This window comes from Zootoca vivipara, chromosome Z2, assembly GCF_965207765.1.
Source record: "Zootoca vivipara chromosome Z2, rZooViv2.hap1.1, whole genome shotgun sequence".
NCBI classification, from domain to species: domain Eukaryota; kingdom Metazoa; phylum Chordata; class Lepidosauria; order Squamata; family Lacertidae; genus Zootoca; species Zootoca vivipara.
The window spans coordinates 25,591,986-25,610,630 of record NC_142585.1 but is presented as its reverse complement, the minus strand read 5'-3'; the positions used below and the strand labels follow the sequence as shown (position 1 = coordinate 25,610,630).

The window sequence follows — 18,645 nt, the reverse complement described above, 5'->3', positions numbered from 1 at the left end:
CAACTTTTACAAACTTAAAATAACATTTTGATTACATGGCTTGTGTTTCAAAAGCCAACAAATGAAATATGGAGACGATGTGTGCTTGCACCTGCTATCTAAAGAGCACAAGAGGCTTGTGCTAATCCAATGCTGACTTTAGCCTAAAATTAGTGAAAGTTCATTTTTTTTGTTTGGGGGAGTTGTAATTGGATTGGTAATCTAGAATGTCTCAATTGAGCTGATGGAAATTTGCTTTTATCATAGCCTACGCAATGTGGTTACTAGGTCATCAACTATTGTACAGCTATTATTGTACAGCTATGTGTACAGCTATACTGTATATCTTCTTAAGAATTTGCTTCATCACTTCCATAGTCAGGAGGTTATTCTAGGACATCACTGATAAACTTGTGTGCTTTTCCTACAGGAAGTACATTGCTATTGAGCAAGTCCTGTGAAAGCTGTTTTCTGATACGTTGCAACTTAAAATTCCTTATGAGTGATGTCGCTTTCTGCAGGAAGTCTGCTACTGCACCATTTCTGTCAACCCTAACAATTTAGCAATCCTATTTCCTATTGATCTAAAATTAGGATTTATCTTTTATTTCCTATTGATCTAAAATTAGAACTTATCTTTTGTATTTCCCAGTAGTAATTTTAAGCATGCAAGTTGCTACCCCCAATTAAATGTTGTGGCTTGTTCTGAACTTTAGCACCAACAAGGAAAAATGTTTTGGAAGAGGTGAAAGGGACAAAAAATTACTTTTTCTGTTTCCATTCTGAACACCCCATTAGCCAACCATACTGAAAGCTAGCTTTATATACTGGTACACTGTTAAGCAAGCTACAGAACTAGGTTATTAGGCTGCATCTTGTTCTTAAGCAGCCCTTTACAAAAACAGAAGTATCATGTACAGACCATGCCCCAGTTGTTTTGTGCCAAGAACAGGGAGTTAAGATAAGGAAATGGTCAAAACATACTGCCCACCTGAACATTTAAGGCAATTTTATACTTGGTTAAAACTGCAAGTAGGAATGACTGAATAAATCTTAGAAGTAAAAAACAATCTGATTGGAGAAAAAATTGAGGGATTGTGTTAAGTGTTGCTGTTCATCATTGCAACAGTGAGGGTTCCAATTGCCACCAAGGAAAACTTTGGACAGCTCTATCAGATCCCATTGATATAAGCGTTGCAGAATTGTTCCACTGACGACTCCACAGGCACTAGCAGGAACCAAATGTGTGGAACCTACTATTGATTATTTGAAAGTGCTCTGTGACTTCTTTTCCTAACCAGTATGTTGATCCTTCAACTGACACTCGACTTGATCTGACTCTTTGTGAATGTCTTCGCTGATCAGTGTGAACTGCAAGCAGGTGTGTGTGGAAAGCATGATCAGCTAACCACTCCCTCTGCTCCCCCATCCCATACGCACACATTTCACACAGACAGAACTGCCAGGCTGTGTGAACATAGTTAATAGTCTACATTGCAATCATATTGGGTGGCCTGCCCATTTTTTCGTTTAGCTTCAAATGTTTAAAGCTAATCTTCCAAATAGCTGAATTTAGGCTATGTGTGTAGTCTATAAATGAATACTTCAGAAAGTGACTTTCTTTTAAGCATGTTTCTGATTCCCTTGGAGATTCTTTTTTAATGATTAGAGATTTTTTTGTTGTTGTAAAAATGCTAATCTTCAGTGATCAGAAGTTGGGGAAGCTCTGTGGCTCCTAGTACAGCTTCCCATTTTGCTATCCCAAATCTTGATTTTGCCATAGTTAAAAATGTAGTGGCAAGATGCAATTCAGACTGATGGAATACAGCAGTGTTAACATGGAGATCCTACAATTTCAAAAGGATGACCACCTATGTGATGGATGGACAGTCTAAAACTAACAGCAGGGCTTATGCCGATGCAATAAGCAAACAACCGAAATGCAGTGTATCTTAATTTACATTTATGAAAATAACACTGAAGGCAGAATAATTAAAATAGTACTGTACTCAGGGTTATTTGCCAATTGCCCTTTGCTCCCAATTATGTAAAAGTGGGCAGCTTGTATCAATGAAGCAAGAAGGCACATACGATTGGTTTTCCTTTATACCCAGAGGAGTGTGTGGTAATGATCATACGTCAGTGTGATATGTTATAGCTTGCAGCGCTATAAAAACATGATTAAGACTAGATTTATAAAATATTACTGTGTTGGGTGGGGAAAAACCATTTACGAGCCTGCTATTGTGGCAGAGGGGTTGGAAGAAGAGAGATAAGGAGCACCATGACTCTTCCAGCAGCTCACTACAGTTCTACACTTGAGTGTGGAAAAGAGGGCTTTCCCCTTTTCTGGCAATTCAAAATTCCTCTGCCTGCCTGTTTATTCGCCAGTGTGGAATTAGTTGTTGCCAATAGTTCCCAAGCAAGTGTTTAAACAGAGCTGTTGAAAACCTTGCTAGGTTTATCTAAACTTGGTCCAGCTAAAACAGTTAACTTTATCCTGAAATTTCTTTGATCCTTAGACTCAATGAAATTGTGCTTTTTGCCAAAATAATTGCTGTCTGCAACCATTTAAAAAAAATGTGGCTGACAACTTCAGCAATGCCAGTCCTATTTTTTGCAGCCTAGACCTACAAATTTGTCTCCTTATACAGTATTTACAGGATCCGAAAGGGATATTGTGCTTATTGGGGAAAGAAAAATATTTGCTCCCTAAATGTTAAGAGAATTTTTTTAAGCATTTCAAAATGTTTGAGATGTTATTCTCACTTTCTATTAAGTGATCTAATCTCATGGAAGTTTGCATCCATCACAGCTGGTTAGATCTGCAATTCAGGGTTATGTGAGCACAGTGGAGGGTGTTGTTAAATTACAGGAGTTTGTGTATTCAATACTCCGTAAGGGTGTTACATGAGAATATAACCACAGAGCATTTCAATCCTGATAATGGACCCAGTGATGTATGACTTACAGGAGCATGGGGGGATGCTGAGTCCCCTGACTGTAAAACTTAGGAGAGGCCGTGGAGTGATGATAAAATTACTTTGCTGTACTGTTTCCTTTGTGTACAAAGTTCTCACAAGGACACACCCAAAATGTCCCCCAAGCTTTAATAGTTTTAATGGACAGAGATATGGTAGATGGGGTGCAATAAAAGAAATGCCTTCTGTCTGATAGATGCCACTATAGCTGGTGTTCTGTTGAGTATGTGATGAAACGGTACCCTGTCCCTATAAAAGCATCCTTGCTTTAACTTCCTTGGCCACTTTTTCTAAAAGGGCTATGGTCCAAACTTTTTGTTACAATTGTGACATTTGCAAAATGTTCCACAGATTTCCAGTTAATGGGCAGCAAGATGTCAAGCTGTTACTAAAAGAGAAGTAATTCAGATTGACATTTTCATTTTTAAAGATTATTAACAATTCTGAAGTTGGGATACAAATAACATTTTGTTTTGTAAGCAAGCTTATTTAATCAACAGCATTCTTCCAAAGTACCGGTAGCTGTAATCTGACACATGCCCACTACATGTGATAGTTGTTCCAACCTTTTTACACCCGTGCTAATATGAGTGTTAAATGCCACCTGCGTAGCAGTGTAAGAGTATTTTATACACATGGATACTGTTTAGGGAAGCTTTTAATGTTTAATAAATTATTGTATTTTAATATTTCTGTTGGAAGCCGCCCATAGTAGCTGGGGAAACCCAGCCAGATGGGCGGGGTATAAATATATTATTATTATTATTATTACTACTACTACTACTACTACTGACTTTAAGGGCTTTTTAACCCACAGGCTCTGCCAATCGATCTCCTCATTTACTGCTTCTAGAGCTGTATTTTAAAAAATTACATTTGACCCCAAAAAAGGGCCCCATGGCTATTTATACCATAAAATCTCAATACAATTAAAACTACAGACCGCTAAAATACAGAGTATAAATAAATAAAAGTGCACTGTAGCTAGCATGAATAAAATTTATTAAAAGCCTACTAGAAAAAAAATGTCTTAGCTGCTTGTCTGAAAGATAATAGATAAGGGTCCAGATTTCAATCTCCACTAACAGTACACTAATATTTTATCACATCCTTTACAGTTCATACACTAGCCATTCAAGTGTCTGCTCAAGGGTCAACCATGGTTATTAGTCTCTGCTGCAAGACAGATGACTCCTCATTGTAAATAAGCTTTTGGGGATTTATAATACATCATGTACATCATACATTGTGGCTATGTAAGAAATTGCTTAACCATATGCAGAATATTTATATTACAGCAAAACAGCAGTTGCAAACATGGTCAGTTCAGTTTGACCTTTCAGAAACATCACCATTGCCATGACAAATATTGACTCATTTCCCCAGAATCAGAAGTAATAGGTCATAATGCTTACTTAAAAAGAAAAACGTATTGTCTTAGTAGGTGTGTTCTTGTAGCCTTATAAGTTCCCTAATGCATATACAGACTAGGAGACAGACTTAGAAGGCTTCGCTTGGTGAGTAGCTGCAGTTTGTGTGCGTATTTGTAGTTTTACTTGGATGTGCAAACTAGCATTAAGTATTCTGATCTTAAACCATTTGTTTTCTTTTTTTAAGCTGCTAGCCATTTCTGTGTGCAAACGGAACAGTGCTTTAAAAAGTCACATATTTAACTTTTTACCCTGTCCTTGATAACTTTACAAATATTTTGTAGTGGACATAAATGTTTCAACTTCTACAACTTTGTAAACCTTTGCAACTTTGAACAAAAATACCTTTTAATTATGCAGTGCCTTTCATCATACTTCTTTGATAGTAAATAACAAGTATATTTCTGTATGAATGTTGTAATCTCTGGTATCTTTTCTTTCACATTAAACCTTGGGGTGGAGGAAAAGAGCAGTTGTGGAAAATGTAATCTTGTCTTTTGCTTATTCCATGTGTGGCATTTTAAAAATTAATGATACTGTAACAAGAGGGCCTTCTCATTATTCTTGTGACCTGTTTTTGCCTCTACAGGTCATGACTGGGGGGGGGGGGCTTAACCATGTGTCCCAGTTTTGGCAACATGGTAAGCAAAACCTTGGCTTGGCATGACAGTAAAAAGGACCAGGAGGGAGCAAAGCAGCTGCAGACTCCCCTTAGTCTTAGTGAACCTGTGCTATCCTCGTAAACCATAGTTCGGCTTACATTGTTGGGCAAACCAGGACTTGACAGAAATAAAGCTGTGGCTGAATTTTAGGACATTGTCACCTGAACAGAAATAAACAATATCCTAGAATTGCTGAGTTTTAGTTTCACATCTGTCTAAATTCCACAATGAAAAGTGCACCCAGGGTACGATGTTTTTGTCTGATCACTTTTAATTAACTTATATTGGAGACCGATAAGGATTAGAAGCTGCTTTTAGTTTCAAGAGCTCAATCATATCATTGAGTTCAGTGGAGCTTACTTCCAAGTTATGTGAGGATAAGAGTAAAGACTTACTATGGTCATTAGTGGCAGTGCAGATTTAATGTTATGCCATAGATACCAAGAGGAAGAGGTGGTGGTGTATTTGAGTCTTCAAAATACTCCCAGTAGCCAGATAATAACATCTGAATTTGATCTTTGTCATCCAATTTAAACTAGACACAAACAAGAGTTATAATAATCCCAGTTTTGCTCACTCGATCTTCAGTTTTATAATACCTTAGCATCTCTGACTAGTGACTGTATATATTGCGATAGAAGAGTTCATTATTTTATGACGTAAATAAATTCTCTCACAATCCCATTAAGAAACTCTATTTTTGATTCCTAATATGTTTTCTACAAATGATTGTTTTAAGAAAAACCAATTTAGCAGTCTGGAAAGGAGGGGTGTGTGTGTAATACTGCATACCAGCTAGGCCTGGGCAATATATCCATATATTGGCCAGGACCGATATTAGGGGTAGACCTCAATGATAGTTTTACTCAGCAGTATACCTCTGGTGAAACCGCCGCCGCCAGAGTCCCTCTGCTACCAGCACCCAGCATGCTGAGGGAAAAACAAGCTGCAGCTGGGCATTGGAGGCAGAAGGACTCAGGAGCAGTAGCAGTTTTACCAACGATATACCGCTGAATGAACCCATCATCGTGGTCTGCCCTCATACTGCTGCAGAGGGAGAAGAAACAAGCTGCATCAGTGAGGTGTTATACAGCTTGTTCCTTCCTCTGCTTCAACAAGCCAGTCCATCTGACACGCATGCACACTGGTTATGGTTGCTTAGCGGGCGGTGGGGTGGGGTGGGAAGACTCCCGCCCCCCAGCTGAGCCTCACCAGTCCCTCTGTCTCAAGGCAGCAGCAGATGCTGCCTCAGCTCCCACCACTGCCTTTGGACAGATCGGGGGAGGCACAAACGGACTGCTTCCTCCTCCCTGCAAAGGAGAGGCAGCCCACCTGCATCTCTTGCCCATCCCAAGGCAGTGGAGGATGCTGCCCCAGCTGCCTCTGCCACCTTGGAACAGGCGGGGGAGGTATGAACTGTTGGCTCCCAAAGAAATTGGCTCCCAAACAATCAAAGTGACCTGGAAGTGACTGTTCTGGTTTTCAAACGATTTTTGGAAACCGAATATCTGGCATGGCTGCCGTGGCTTCCGGATGCTCCTGTAACCAATCGGAAGCCGTGCCTTGGTTTTCGAATGGTTCCAGGAGTTGAACGGACTCCCGGAACGCATTCTGTTCGAGACTCAAGGTATGACTATACTGCTATCTTGTTTTAGGGATGAGAGAGAGATTAGGAGTTTGTTGATGTACCGACCACTCCACTTCCAAAGATGCCCTGACAGAGCTGACACATGATCAATAGTAATAATAATAATTTATTATTTATACCCCACCCATCTGGCTGGGTTTCCCCAGTTACTTCTCTGTGACATCAAACTGGGATATTTATTTATTTAGCGAACTTACCCCTTTCTCCCCTGCACTTAAACTGGGGTGAGAGATAGGAAACTTGAATGTACTGTTAGTACTGAACTTGTAAGTAATACCCTATATTATCAAAAATAGAAAATGTACTCAAAAGTAGTTGAAAACACAACTTTTTACAGTTTCCAAGAAAACCCTTGCAATTTTGCAATATTAAAAATCCTGTCCTTTGATGTGAGAACTTGAAGTGGAACATGCAAAAGATAAGGTCATATAGCAGGTAACCATACAACACAGATGGGGAACCTTTTTCAGCCTGAGGACCGCATTCCCCTTGTGGTTGGTAATACCAGAGACAAAAGGGAGCAGAACGAATGTAAATTTTACTGCATTTGGTGCCCCTACGTCTGAGGTTTCCCACCCCTGCTTAAAAGAAACATAAATGTGCCCATTGTCAGTTCAGTATGTACATTTTTCTCTGAAATAAGTCTCACTGAGGTCAGTGGTGCTTCTAAATAACTGTGCATAGGATGGCAGTCTGAATGACTGCAGAAAATAAAAAAAAAATGACATATTTGAAACAGTGTCCCCCTTTTCTGGTTGCAATTTTTATATCCTACCCATTATATAGCATGCTTTGGAAACGCCTTCAAGAGAACACAACTGCAATTTTCCTTGCATGCAGTCCCTTCTCACCTATGGGTGCAAGGCTAGTACTTGAATACAAGGCTGTCTTAATTTCTAATTATGCATATGGAATAGAACTGTATCTTTTGTAGTGGCTAAATGTATGGGCTAGGTTGTCTGTCTCACTAATTTTACTATGTGAAGCAAATGTTGTCACAGAGTATACTTCTGCTGCTATGCTTTCCATTTGCTTTATACCATCTATGCAGCACATGCAGATTTAATTGCATACTTATTCACTGGTGGTCCTAATTAAACATTTTGAAATTTCAGAATCAGGCTAGTGGCCTAATTCACACAATCAAATCCTAGTTTAATAAGTCAGGGTATGCACAAACTTTAAACACTAGAACACAGTACCTTTGATCCTCCTTTTGTGTGAGTACAGAAAAAAAAGCTACAGTTTACTATAGTTTCCCTTGACATGCAATCAGGCACTATGATTAATAGGTTCCATACAAGCAAGGATTCAGAAATCAAACGTTTTGATTGCGTGAATGGCGTCTCATTGTTGGGCAACATGATCTTCTTGTGTTCTCAGTTCTTCTGTTCCAAGACGCCTTTTGTGATACAGTGGTACCTCTGGTTAAGAACTTAGTTTGTTCCGGAGGTCCGTTCTTAACCCGAGACACCACTTTAGCTAATGGGGCCTCCTGCTGCCGCGCCACCGGAGCACGATTTCTGTTCTCATCCTGAAGCAAAGTTCTTAACCCGATGTACTATTTCTGGGTTAGCAGAGTCTGTAACTTGAAGTGTTTGTAACCTGAAGTGTTTGTAATGCGAGGTACCACTGTATTGTAGAATTGTAAGAGGTTCAGAAAAGAGCAATCAAAATGATAAAGGGGGTGGAGCAACTCCCGTATGAAGAAAGGTTGCAGCATTTGCGACTTCTCTTAGTTTAGAGATCAGGCAAGTAAGAGGTGATGTGATAGAAGTTTATAAAATTATTATGCATGGCATGGAGAAAGTAGATAGAGAAATGTTTTTCTCCCTCTCTCATAGCACTAGAATTCATGGACATTCCAAGAAGCTGGATGTTGGAAGGTTTAGGACAGATAAAAAGAAGGTCTTCTTCACTCAGTACATAGTCAAACTTTGGAACTCCCTCCCCCAGGAGGCAGTGATGGTCACTAACTTGGAAGCTTTAAAAGAGGATTAGATGAATTAATGGAGAAGGCTATCAATGGCTACTAGCTATGAGATAGCAATACCAGTTGCTGAGGAGGGGAGAATGGTATTGTGCTCATGTTCTGCTCACTGGTTTCCCACAGACATCTGGTTGGCCATTATGAGAGCAGGATGCTGGACTAGATAGGCTATAGACCTGATTTGACAGGCTATTCTTAAATTCTTGCGTTGCCTTTTAAAAAAACAAAAAACCTATCATTTTGTTGAAAAGCAAAACTTGTTTAAGATAAATAGCCATATAAAACTTGAAAATTAAAGTTCTGTGTAACTTTAAATCTAGAGTTACAGTCTTCCCCATTTTACTGTGGACTGGGCAACTTCTGAAGAGTTCTCATTTCTCCTGGAAAAACTGTAAGTTTGAATTTTGGCATATCAATACTTATTGTTGAGAATGTTTCAATAACATATCTGTTTTTTATGTACTGTTTTTAAAAGTGTGCTGATTGAAGTAATTCCCTGTTTAGAAATATTTCCTAAATGTAGCCTGTATCTTTCTGATGTCATATATTTAATGTCTATAGCAGTATTTGATTGAGTGTGTGGTTACTATCAACCTTTGAATTGGGATGACTAGCAACTTTTTCAAAAGAAGCCTTGTAGGTGTTTTTAAAACATCTGGATCTGAAAGTTTCTCAGGTGCAATTTACCATGCAATTTGCATGGTAACACTTCAGGTACTGCTTGGAAAAAAAGAGGAAATAAGATATTTGTGTGACTAATAGGATTACCCAAACTTTTAATAGGTTATGCGCCATTAACTCCACTATCAATTGGATATAAGCTTTTTCATATCACACCCTGTTTTTAACTGGTGGATTACTCTGAAGTGCACTAACTTTTAATAACATTATGTGTTTAAAGGCTTTGAAGTGCACTTTTCTTGATGCTAGTGGGTTGACCTTAAATAATATGGAAACAATTAAAACACTATTTATTGGTGAGACCTTTCCTCATCATTTTAAAAAAAACACCAATATATGGAGCACCTTTGGGCAGTACTACTTTCTACATGAAGATACCGTACTTTTCTGTGTATTAGACGAGGGTTTTTTTACTCCCAAATACAGTGGTACCTCCACAGCCGAACGACTCGACTTCCGAAGGTTTCGACTTCCGAAGTCGACAACCCCGGAAGTCTAGGGTGCGCACGTTCTGCACCTGCGCAGAAGCGGCGCACGCAGTCAGCGCATGCGCAGAACAGGCACTTCGAGAACCGAAGACTTCGACTTACGAAGACGGCCGTGGAACGGATCGTCTTCGTAAGTCGAGGTACCACTGTAAAGTAAAAAAATGGGTGGAGTCGTCTTATACCTGGGTAGTGCAGAGGTGGGATGGGCAATTGGTTGCATCCGCGAGCAGGATCTAGCAATTGGGTAGGTGAATGGTTGCTGCAAGGGCTGCTTTGGATTGGCTGCTGCTTTGCCAATTGGGTGGGTTATCTGTGGATCCATAAAGGGCTGCTTTAGATTGGCTGCTGCTTTGTCAAATGGGCAGGTTATTAGCATATGCGGCAAGGGCTGCTTTGGATTGGCTGCCGCTTTGGCTTGCATTGCTTGCGATTGTTAGCATTTCCAAGTGAGTTGAGTGATACTTGGTTTGGCATCCCCCCCAAAAAAATTGCTCAACAACCGTGGGCATCCCCCCCCCAAAAGCTCAACAACTCTGGGCCATCTTCCCCATTTTCTTAAATTTGAGCCCCCCAAAATAGGTGGCATCTTATACATGAGGGCGCCTTATAGACTGAAAAATACAATTTATTTTCATTGTATAGCTTTTTCAGTCTGTCAAGGAGGTGCTTCTTAATAACTACTCTTAAACTCTGCACAGTGCAGTTTCCATCAGCCTTAGTAGCGAATGATTATTTATGTTGCTTAGGTAGCCTGTGTTGATTTCAGATCTTTTATTGTTGAATTGATGCTATTAATTCATTATGAATAGAGATGACAGCACTGAGCCTTTTGCAAACTGTATTTTGGCCTGCATTAGCCAGTTCTGAGCGTTTTAAATGTATATTGCACGAAACTGAATCCTGAGGGAGCTCCTCCCACAGCCCGAAAAAGTTACTTTAGGAGGAGATGATTGGGATGATTGGAAGTAATGGTGCATGATAGCGGGGCCCTAACCAATCTGCTGCTTCTGTTGCATCTCCTCCATGGAGCCCAAGTACATGTTTTACATTTTGGAACCAGGTGAGGGAGACAGGGTACGAAGTGATGGGAAGCGTAGAAGCAGCTAAGGAATTGTGCATGCATGCATGCACACACATACTTTCTCCAGTCAAAATCTCCCCATTCCAAAGAAGCTTTTCCTGGATGGGAAGGAGAAGGGGGTTCAGATGCACACATTTATGTCTAAATGTAAAGTTAGGCTCTGAATTGGTGTTGCATGCTTTGTTTGTTGTCAGACTTTGAACACAAATTTTCCAGATTTTTTCTTAAATTATGTCATATTATATAACTGTTCCTCACTAGAGCTTTAACAAGCATTAACATTTCTGCCCATGTGTTTTTGTTTTATGCGCAACTTACATCTACTGGAGTGTTTAATTAACTGGGGGGGGGCATCAAAACAGGTTTGAAGGAAAGAGCTAATGCAAATTACTGTAATGTAATTTACTTGAAAGTCTTCGGACTGGCATTTTGTTTTTGGCAAACACAATATATTTTTAGAAGTCCTATTTGGAGCTGTCAAAATATACTTCATTGGAGAGCCATGGCTGTCCCATTTTAGAATGGGAAAACAAAATGAGCATGCCATTATGTGAAAAATAACTAAATTGCAGGTAGCTATGCTAGTTTATCAAAATAAATGCAAAAGCAACAGTAGTAGCTTTTATTCAGAACAATTCAAATATCAGCAAATACAAAGCAAGCTTTCATTTTTAAAGAACTCGCCTTCAGCTAGATGCTAAGCTTAAAAAAAGAAAGAGAGAGGAGTGGAGAGGATAAAATGAACTTTTGGAGCATGATGGGGGAATTAAAGTGTCTATAACATCAAAATGTAGCATGTCAATTGTTATATAAACCTACATTAGATCATGCTCAAAATCTACAAAACACTGGGTTCAATCTTGCTACAGCATGCAGACTTGCGGGGGGAGGTATTTTAATCATGCCCTCAAACAGAGGCTTTTAGATAAATGGAACTTATTCATGCAGCACATAGTTAAACTATGGAATTTACTCCCACAGGAGGAAAGATTAAAAGAGGATTAGATAAATTAATGGAGGAGAAGACTATCTATCAATGGCTACTGGCTATGATAGCTGTGTTCTGCCTCCACAGTTGGAGGCAGCAATACTTATGAATGGCTACTGCTAGAAACAACAGGAGGGGAGAGTGCTTTTGTGTTTGAATCTTGCTTGCCACTGTGAGAACAGGATGTTGGACTAGATGGGCCGCTGGACTTGATGGGTCATTGGCCTGACCCAACACGCTCAAACTGGTTCTCTTAAACTGGTCCACAAGCCACCAGGTGATCCATGCAAAGGTTGCAGAAAAGTTGAGGATATCTGTATTTTGCACTTTATTCATTTTTTGTTTTGATCAGAGCCATATTTATCAATAAGGCCAACAAGGTCATGGCTGAAAGCATCATAATACAGTGCTGTTTTTAACAATGTCAATATGGAATACGAAAAAGTGCAAGTTGAAACTCCCAGAAATTTTCAAGTCATCACACAGGCACAAAGGTGTTCAGAACCGCTGCCCTAGAACCATATTTTTTCCTCCCCACCCCCGGCCTTTTTTTTTTTTTTTGCTGAACATCTATCTCAGGCATCCCCAAACTTCAGCCCTCCAGATGTTTTGGACTACAATTCCCATCTTCCCCAACCACTGGTCCTGTTAGCTAGGGATCATGGGAGTTGTAGGCCAAAACATCTGGAGGGCCGCAGTTTGGGGATGCCTGATCTAGCTGCTCAATAAAAATCCTGGGAAACTTGAAAGCTTTCTCACTTCCTTGTGATATTTTGGTTGACTCTGATAAAAGTTATTATACCACAGTTGCTTTGGGATTTAACTAAATTAGATTTAAATTCATGGGAAATGTCTATTTTGGAATATTGGTAATGTAAAGCATATTCACCTATGGATGTAAATCATATATTTATGTTTCTATAAAAGCCAGACACTCTGTAGTAATTACTATTCCAATTTGAGAAAATGGAAACTAGGGGATTTCTAACAAGTCATATGACTGTTACATATGAAGCACATCTTTTTATTTATTTTAATGGTTTACATGGCTGGCTTCTTTGCTAAATTTCCTCAATGGAATTGAGGCCTTGACAGATAAAATTTTACTGTAATTATAAATAAGAATCAGAAATTCATCATGTTGCACTATATAATTAAATAACATTTATCAGCTGAGTAATACATGCTACTAGTCTGTAGCTGCTGCTGTACCTTAGAGCAAATTCAATAATCATGATTAAATAATGGGTGCTGCAGAATCTTAATTATTGACATGCTAGTCTGTCATTTAAAATCTATTTTTAAAGCACAGCGTGTTTCATCCTGAAACATCAAATATGTTTATACATCACTTTTAATACTGGGGTATAGCTGTCTGAATTCCTTGTTCCTGAGGAATTTCCTGTCCTGTGGTTCCTCTGCATTTTGCTTCATTGGTCTGTCCAAAATAGTCCTAATCCTGAAGCACTCTGTGTAAAGAGAGGATCCTTGCTTTTTGCTCCCTCATATCAGAATGTTTTGGGCCCATTTCACAAAACAGTGTTCTGTGCAGCTTCCAGCATTTTTCCTGGAAATTGTGGGGAATATTTAAGAAAGCCCCAGTGAAATGGGAGTGAGTGTTGTTCAGTCGGTGCCTATCATTCCTCTATCCATCACTCACTTTCTCCTTTTGCAAATTTAAACCCTAACTCCCATATAGAATCAAAGAACTATGAAGATGGAAGGCACCCTGAGGGTCATCCAGTCCAATCCCCTGCAGTATGTCCATATTGTGCACAAGACCACTGAGGCTGATCTGATTGCATATAAGGATAGGTTTTATGAAACCATGGTTAAACTGCAGTGCTGTTTTTTGAACAGAAGAAGTTCCTTTCACATAAGAAGCCCAAATCACATACTGTATCTATATTGGCTCATGCCTGATCGTTAGGATACAGTCATACCTCGACATCCGAAGGCTTCGACTTCCAAAGATTTCGACTTCCGAAGTCAAAGCCTCCGGAAGTCTGCCCAGCGCGCACGTTCTGCGCCTGCGCAGAGCGGCGCGCCTTCTGCGCATGGGCAGAATCACGCTTCGCGCATGAACCGTAGCGGCACTTCGACAACAGAAAACCTCGACTTGCGAAGACGATCAGGGAATGGATAATCTTCGTAAGTCGAGGTACCACTGTATGTTTAAGACCTTGTTTATATCAGACTGGTTGCCAGTCTTAAAGCAAGGTCAAAAGGGAGGCTATGGAAGCATTTTGCAATAAGCAATTGCAACAGTTCAGTGTTTTGGCCTGCCAAGGAATCTGAATGTACACAAGTCCAGTAAACAGTGAATTAATGTAGCTTCTGAGTCATAAGCAGCACTGCTAAATCCTCTCCTGCTCAAGTAAAAATATTTAAAGAAAAAGCTATGAACTTTTGAACACAATGATGCAATACTTATTTACTAAACTGGATTAAAAGTATAACATTTTAAGAGTGCTTCTCTAAAATATTGGAGTTGGGGTAGATGGAACAAATATTTATTTCAATTTTATTCTCCTTGAAATCAGTTATGCCACATGTATATAAGTATGAAACCAGTTTTTTCAACCTCCAGTATCTAGCTGCATTTTATGATGAAACCAATAAAGGATTGAAGCTAACAAACTGTTACTAATTTTGCCTCCTACTCACTGATTACCTGTGATCTTCAACCACCAATAATCTGCTGCTGGCTTCCAGTATTTCTAACATTGCAGTGATTACTCTAAAACTGAACCACCTAAACCTTCATTCTGCTTTTGTCTGCGGCTGCTTCCACTTTTGCCTTGCAAAAAACTAAGGCACTTCAAATCCCTGAAGGACAGGAGACAGAAAGCCATCCATTATGAAGCTTAAGCTAGGACTACGCATCTTTCTCTTGCTTCCTGTGTACTTGTTGATAAATCTGTACAGTGCCCTTATATTCATTCCGTGGTATTTTCTTACAAATGCTAAGAAGAAAAAAGCTATGGCGAAGCGATTAAAAGCTAAACCTGTCTCGGACAGTCCTGGAAGCCCATACAGAGCCATTTCACATCTTGAGTCATTAGCCACTATAGACTTGCCTGGAGCAGACACTTTGGACAAATTGTTTGACCGTGCTGTAGCAAAATTTGGAAAAAAAGATTGCCTTGGAACAAGAGAGATCCTGAGTGAGGAGAATGAAATACAGCCCCATGGAAAAGTATTTAAGAAGGTAATAACTTTGGTAAATGTTTAACACCATTAATAAGGTATTTTAAAAACGTTGATTGATGTCTTCAATATCTTACTTGCAATGAATTGGGGTCATTTTTAAGCACTTTGTATGTTTAGAGTGTCTTTTGAAATCTGTGCACTTTATTATTATACTATTCAAATAGTAAGTTCAAATTTAAAAAACAAACAAAATTAGTAATAAATAGGTCAATGCTCATTTCAAAAGGCATTACCGACTGTTGTTACCTTGTCAAGCATACATAGATATGAAGTTTAATACTTATTCCAAGTATTGGAACTATGTGCTTATGTCTGAAGATACCGTGTTTCTCATATTATAAGACATGTCTTATATTTATTTTTTCCTCAAAAAAACACACTATGGCTTATTTTCAAGGGATGTCTTATTTTTTTCCTTCTCCTCCTGCCGCGGCTGGCATTGCTGCTGTGCCTATCACTATGTCTTATTTTCGGGGTATGTCTTATATTCCTTGAATGCTTAGAAATCCTGCTATGGCTTATTTTATGGGTATGTCTTAAAATATGAGAAACAGGGTACTTACTTTGTATGTATTTCTGTCGCATTTCTATTGCCATGTGAATTGTTGGCTACTAATAAAGGGAGAGGGACCCAGGTGGCGCTGTGGGTTAAACCACTGAGCCTAGGGCTTGCTGATCAGAAGGTCGGTGGTTCGAATCCCTGCAACGGGGTGAGCTCCCGTTGCTCGGTCCCAGCTCCTGCCAACCTAGCAGTTCGAAAGCACGTCAAAAATGCAAGTAGATAAATAGGAACCGCTACAGCGGGAAGGTAAACGGCGTTTCCATGTGCTGCTCTGGTTCGCCAGTAGCGGCTTTGTCATGCTGGCCACATGACCTGGAAGCTATACGCCGGCTCCCTCGGCCAATAATGCGAGATGAGCGCGCAACCCCAGAGTCGGTCACGACTGGACCTAATGGTCAGGGGTCCCTTTACCTTTACCTAATAAAGGGAGAGGATTCTAAAATACTTTGGAGAAGAATGTTATTGAACAAGCTGTATTTATCAATATAGTAGGAAAGCGTAGTATTTGCATAGACACCTTACTGGGCAGGTTTCTTAGCACTACAAACACAGTTGGCCTATTTTGAAAGTTACCTGCATTTCTTTTAGACCAGAATTGTGGCTGACTTTCTTAATGATTAATAAAATATTTAGATTTTAGGCACTCTTGTTCTAGCGAATACTGTCTCGTGTTATATTGCTCAAGTCATTCAACAGTATATTTTACTTATTTATTTAGGAGCCTACTAACCAAAGTTCTTATATATTAAACAAGTGTTTTACTCTTTGACCAGCTGATCTTAGGAAACTATAGGTGGCTGAGCTATGAGGAAACTAACCAGAAACTGAACAACTTTGGGAGTGGATTAGTTGCACTTGGGCTAAAACCAAAGAGCACAGTTGCTATTTTCTGTGAAACCCGAACTGAATGGATGATTGCAGCACAAACCTGTTTTCGATACAGCTTTCCTCGTGAGTACTGATGCTTTATATGGCCATATATGAGCAAGTTTGTGGAAAAATAGGACTATGACCCCCAGGCTCCTTGTTCCCTCCTTCCCCGGTCCTATATTTCCCCCCTCACTGCAGTGTTATCTCCTAGTTATCAAAACAGGTATGTAACTTTAAAATACAATGCCAGAGTTTGCTGTCCATGATGTTTCTGTGTAAAACTCAAATGTACACGAGGGTAAACAAGTCATTTGAAAGACTCATGATTTGCGTGAATAGTCACAGTATTTTTCTTACAAACCGGAAATTTGCATAGGTATGTCACTTTTATTTACTTTGGGATAGTCGTGGATTTTTTAAAAAAAATTATGCAGTAGATGTGAAACATAAAATGAACATGAAAAACCAGAATGCTTTTACTCATTCCTCAATACAAAATAATTGATGATGGCTAGAAAATACAGATTTGGTTTTAGCTTTTATTTTTAAAGCAATTTCCCCCTTTCTGTTAAACAGTTGTTACTTTATATGCGACCCTTGGAGAAGATGCAGTAACCTATGGACTGAACGAATCTGGAGCATCTTATCTAATCACTAGCACAGACCTTTTAGAAGGCAAACTCAAGGTAAGTCTTGATGAGATACCTTCATTTCGTATAAATAATAATAATCTTGCAAAAGATATGGGTTGGGTTGCTCTTTTGCTTCATGGAAAACTAATTCAACATTAGGCTGAAATTCTGGAGATTGTGTGGACTAACTTGTGGCTATGTGTATTTTGCAGTGGGGCTGCAAAGTATTGTCTTGGCTCATAAATCAGTGGGACTCTCAATAAATTCCCTTCATTGAAATTATTTGAAAATTCTAAACAAACAAGTAGTATATTGACCACCATGATTTGGGCACAAAGCTGGAAAGCCAAAGGGCAAATATTATTGATAGCTTCTCTACCTTTTGTGGAACGTTCATCTGAACGTTTTCATAGTTCTAGTATGAACCAATATATAAAAATATGCTTCCATTTGGACTGGGTGTTTAATAGCTGCAGGTAAAGGGAGTAGATTTTTAAAGCACTAATACTAGCCCAAGCCATCATAAGGATAGAGGTATCAAAATAAACAGGCAATATGTTAAGATCCTGTGCTGTACACTGTGTAATCAACCTTCAAATATTTCTTCATCAGAATGTTTTGTCAGAAATCCCCTGCCTCAGACATATCATTTATGTGGACAAGAAGACTATCAATAAATCAGACTATCCTGAAACACTAGAGATCCTTAGCATGCAAGCAGTAGAAGAACTGGGAGCCAAATCAGAAAACTGTAAGTGGACCAAGTGAAAGGCTAGCACAGCTGCTTAAAGTTATAAAACACTTCTTTCACTATAGTAAGCAAAGTTGTAAATATATAAATCATAGGGAAGAAGTATGAAACTGTAAGCTGTTTAAAATATAAGCTTCTCAATATTGTATGTACATGTGTATTTATTTAAAATATTTCTAGCCTATCCATCCAGCGTAGGAAACTCTTTTCAGCCCAGGAGACACATTACCTTATGGTCAACTTTCTGGGAGCCACATACCTGTGGTGGTGGGGCCAGATGCAAAAGTGGGCAAAGCAATGGTGTGACTCTTACCCTTGTACAGTATCTTACATTCTAGCCATGAGGTTTCTATAACTACCACACATCTCTTCAGCCTCCTTTCAGGCAAGTGGCATTATCACAGTTCAGTAACACATTTCAGCTCAGGATAAATGAGTAAAGCGAGGTTTGGCCTGTGGGATGTCCCAAGGGCCAGATAGAGAAGGTCACATTTGGCCCCTGGGCTTGCAGTGATCTCTATAGTTATGAGGCTGAAGTACAATATATACTGTACACTACATAATAGAAACAAGCCATAAAAAATATTATAAAACCCTGCATCTGAATAAATAGAAGCAGATAGAATCAGGTGAGATCAAACTATCAAACTCTTAAAATGCTGGGTCAAGTAAGTCTTTACAAGCTGCTG

At 39.3% G+C, this 18,645-nt stretch overlaps 1 protein-coding gene across 15 annotated transcripts in view; it reads left to right on the top strand.

The window, feature by feature from the left end:
• The window catches only part of ACSL4 (acyl-CoA synthetase long chain family member 4), an 83,680-nt gene that overhangs the window by 46,959 nt on the left and 18,076 nt on the right, over positions 1-18,645 (top strand). For 5 of the 15 annotated variants that reach the window (XM_035113690.3, XM_035113697.3, XM_088664629.1 and 2 more), the window contains 5 exons: positions 9,011-9,081; positions 14,644-15,139; positions 16,477-16,654; positions 17,150-17,259; positions 17,818-17,956. In XM_035113690.3, the coding sequence (XP_034969581.2) occupies positions 14,789-15,139; positions 16,477-16,654; positions 17,150-17,259; positions 17,818-17,956 (778 nt within the window). In that variant the 5' untranslated portion in view covers positions 9,011-9,081; positions 14,644-14,788. The remainder of the gene's footprint in view (positions 1-9,010; positions 9,082-14,643; positions 15,140-16,476; positions 16,655-17,149; positions 17,260-17,817; positions 17,957-18,645) is intronic. The other 10 variants (XM_088664635.1, XM_035113695.3, XM_035113696.3 and 7 more) reach the window with 2 other exon arrangements.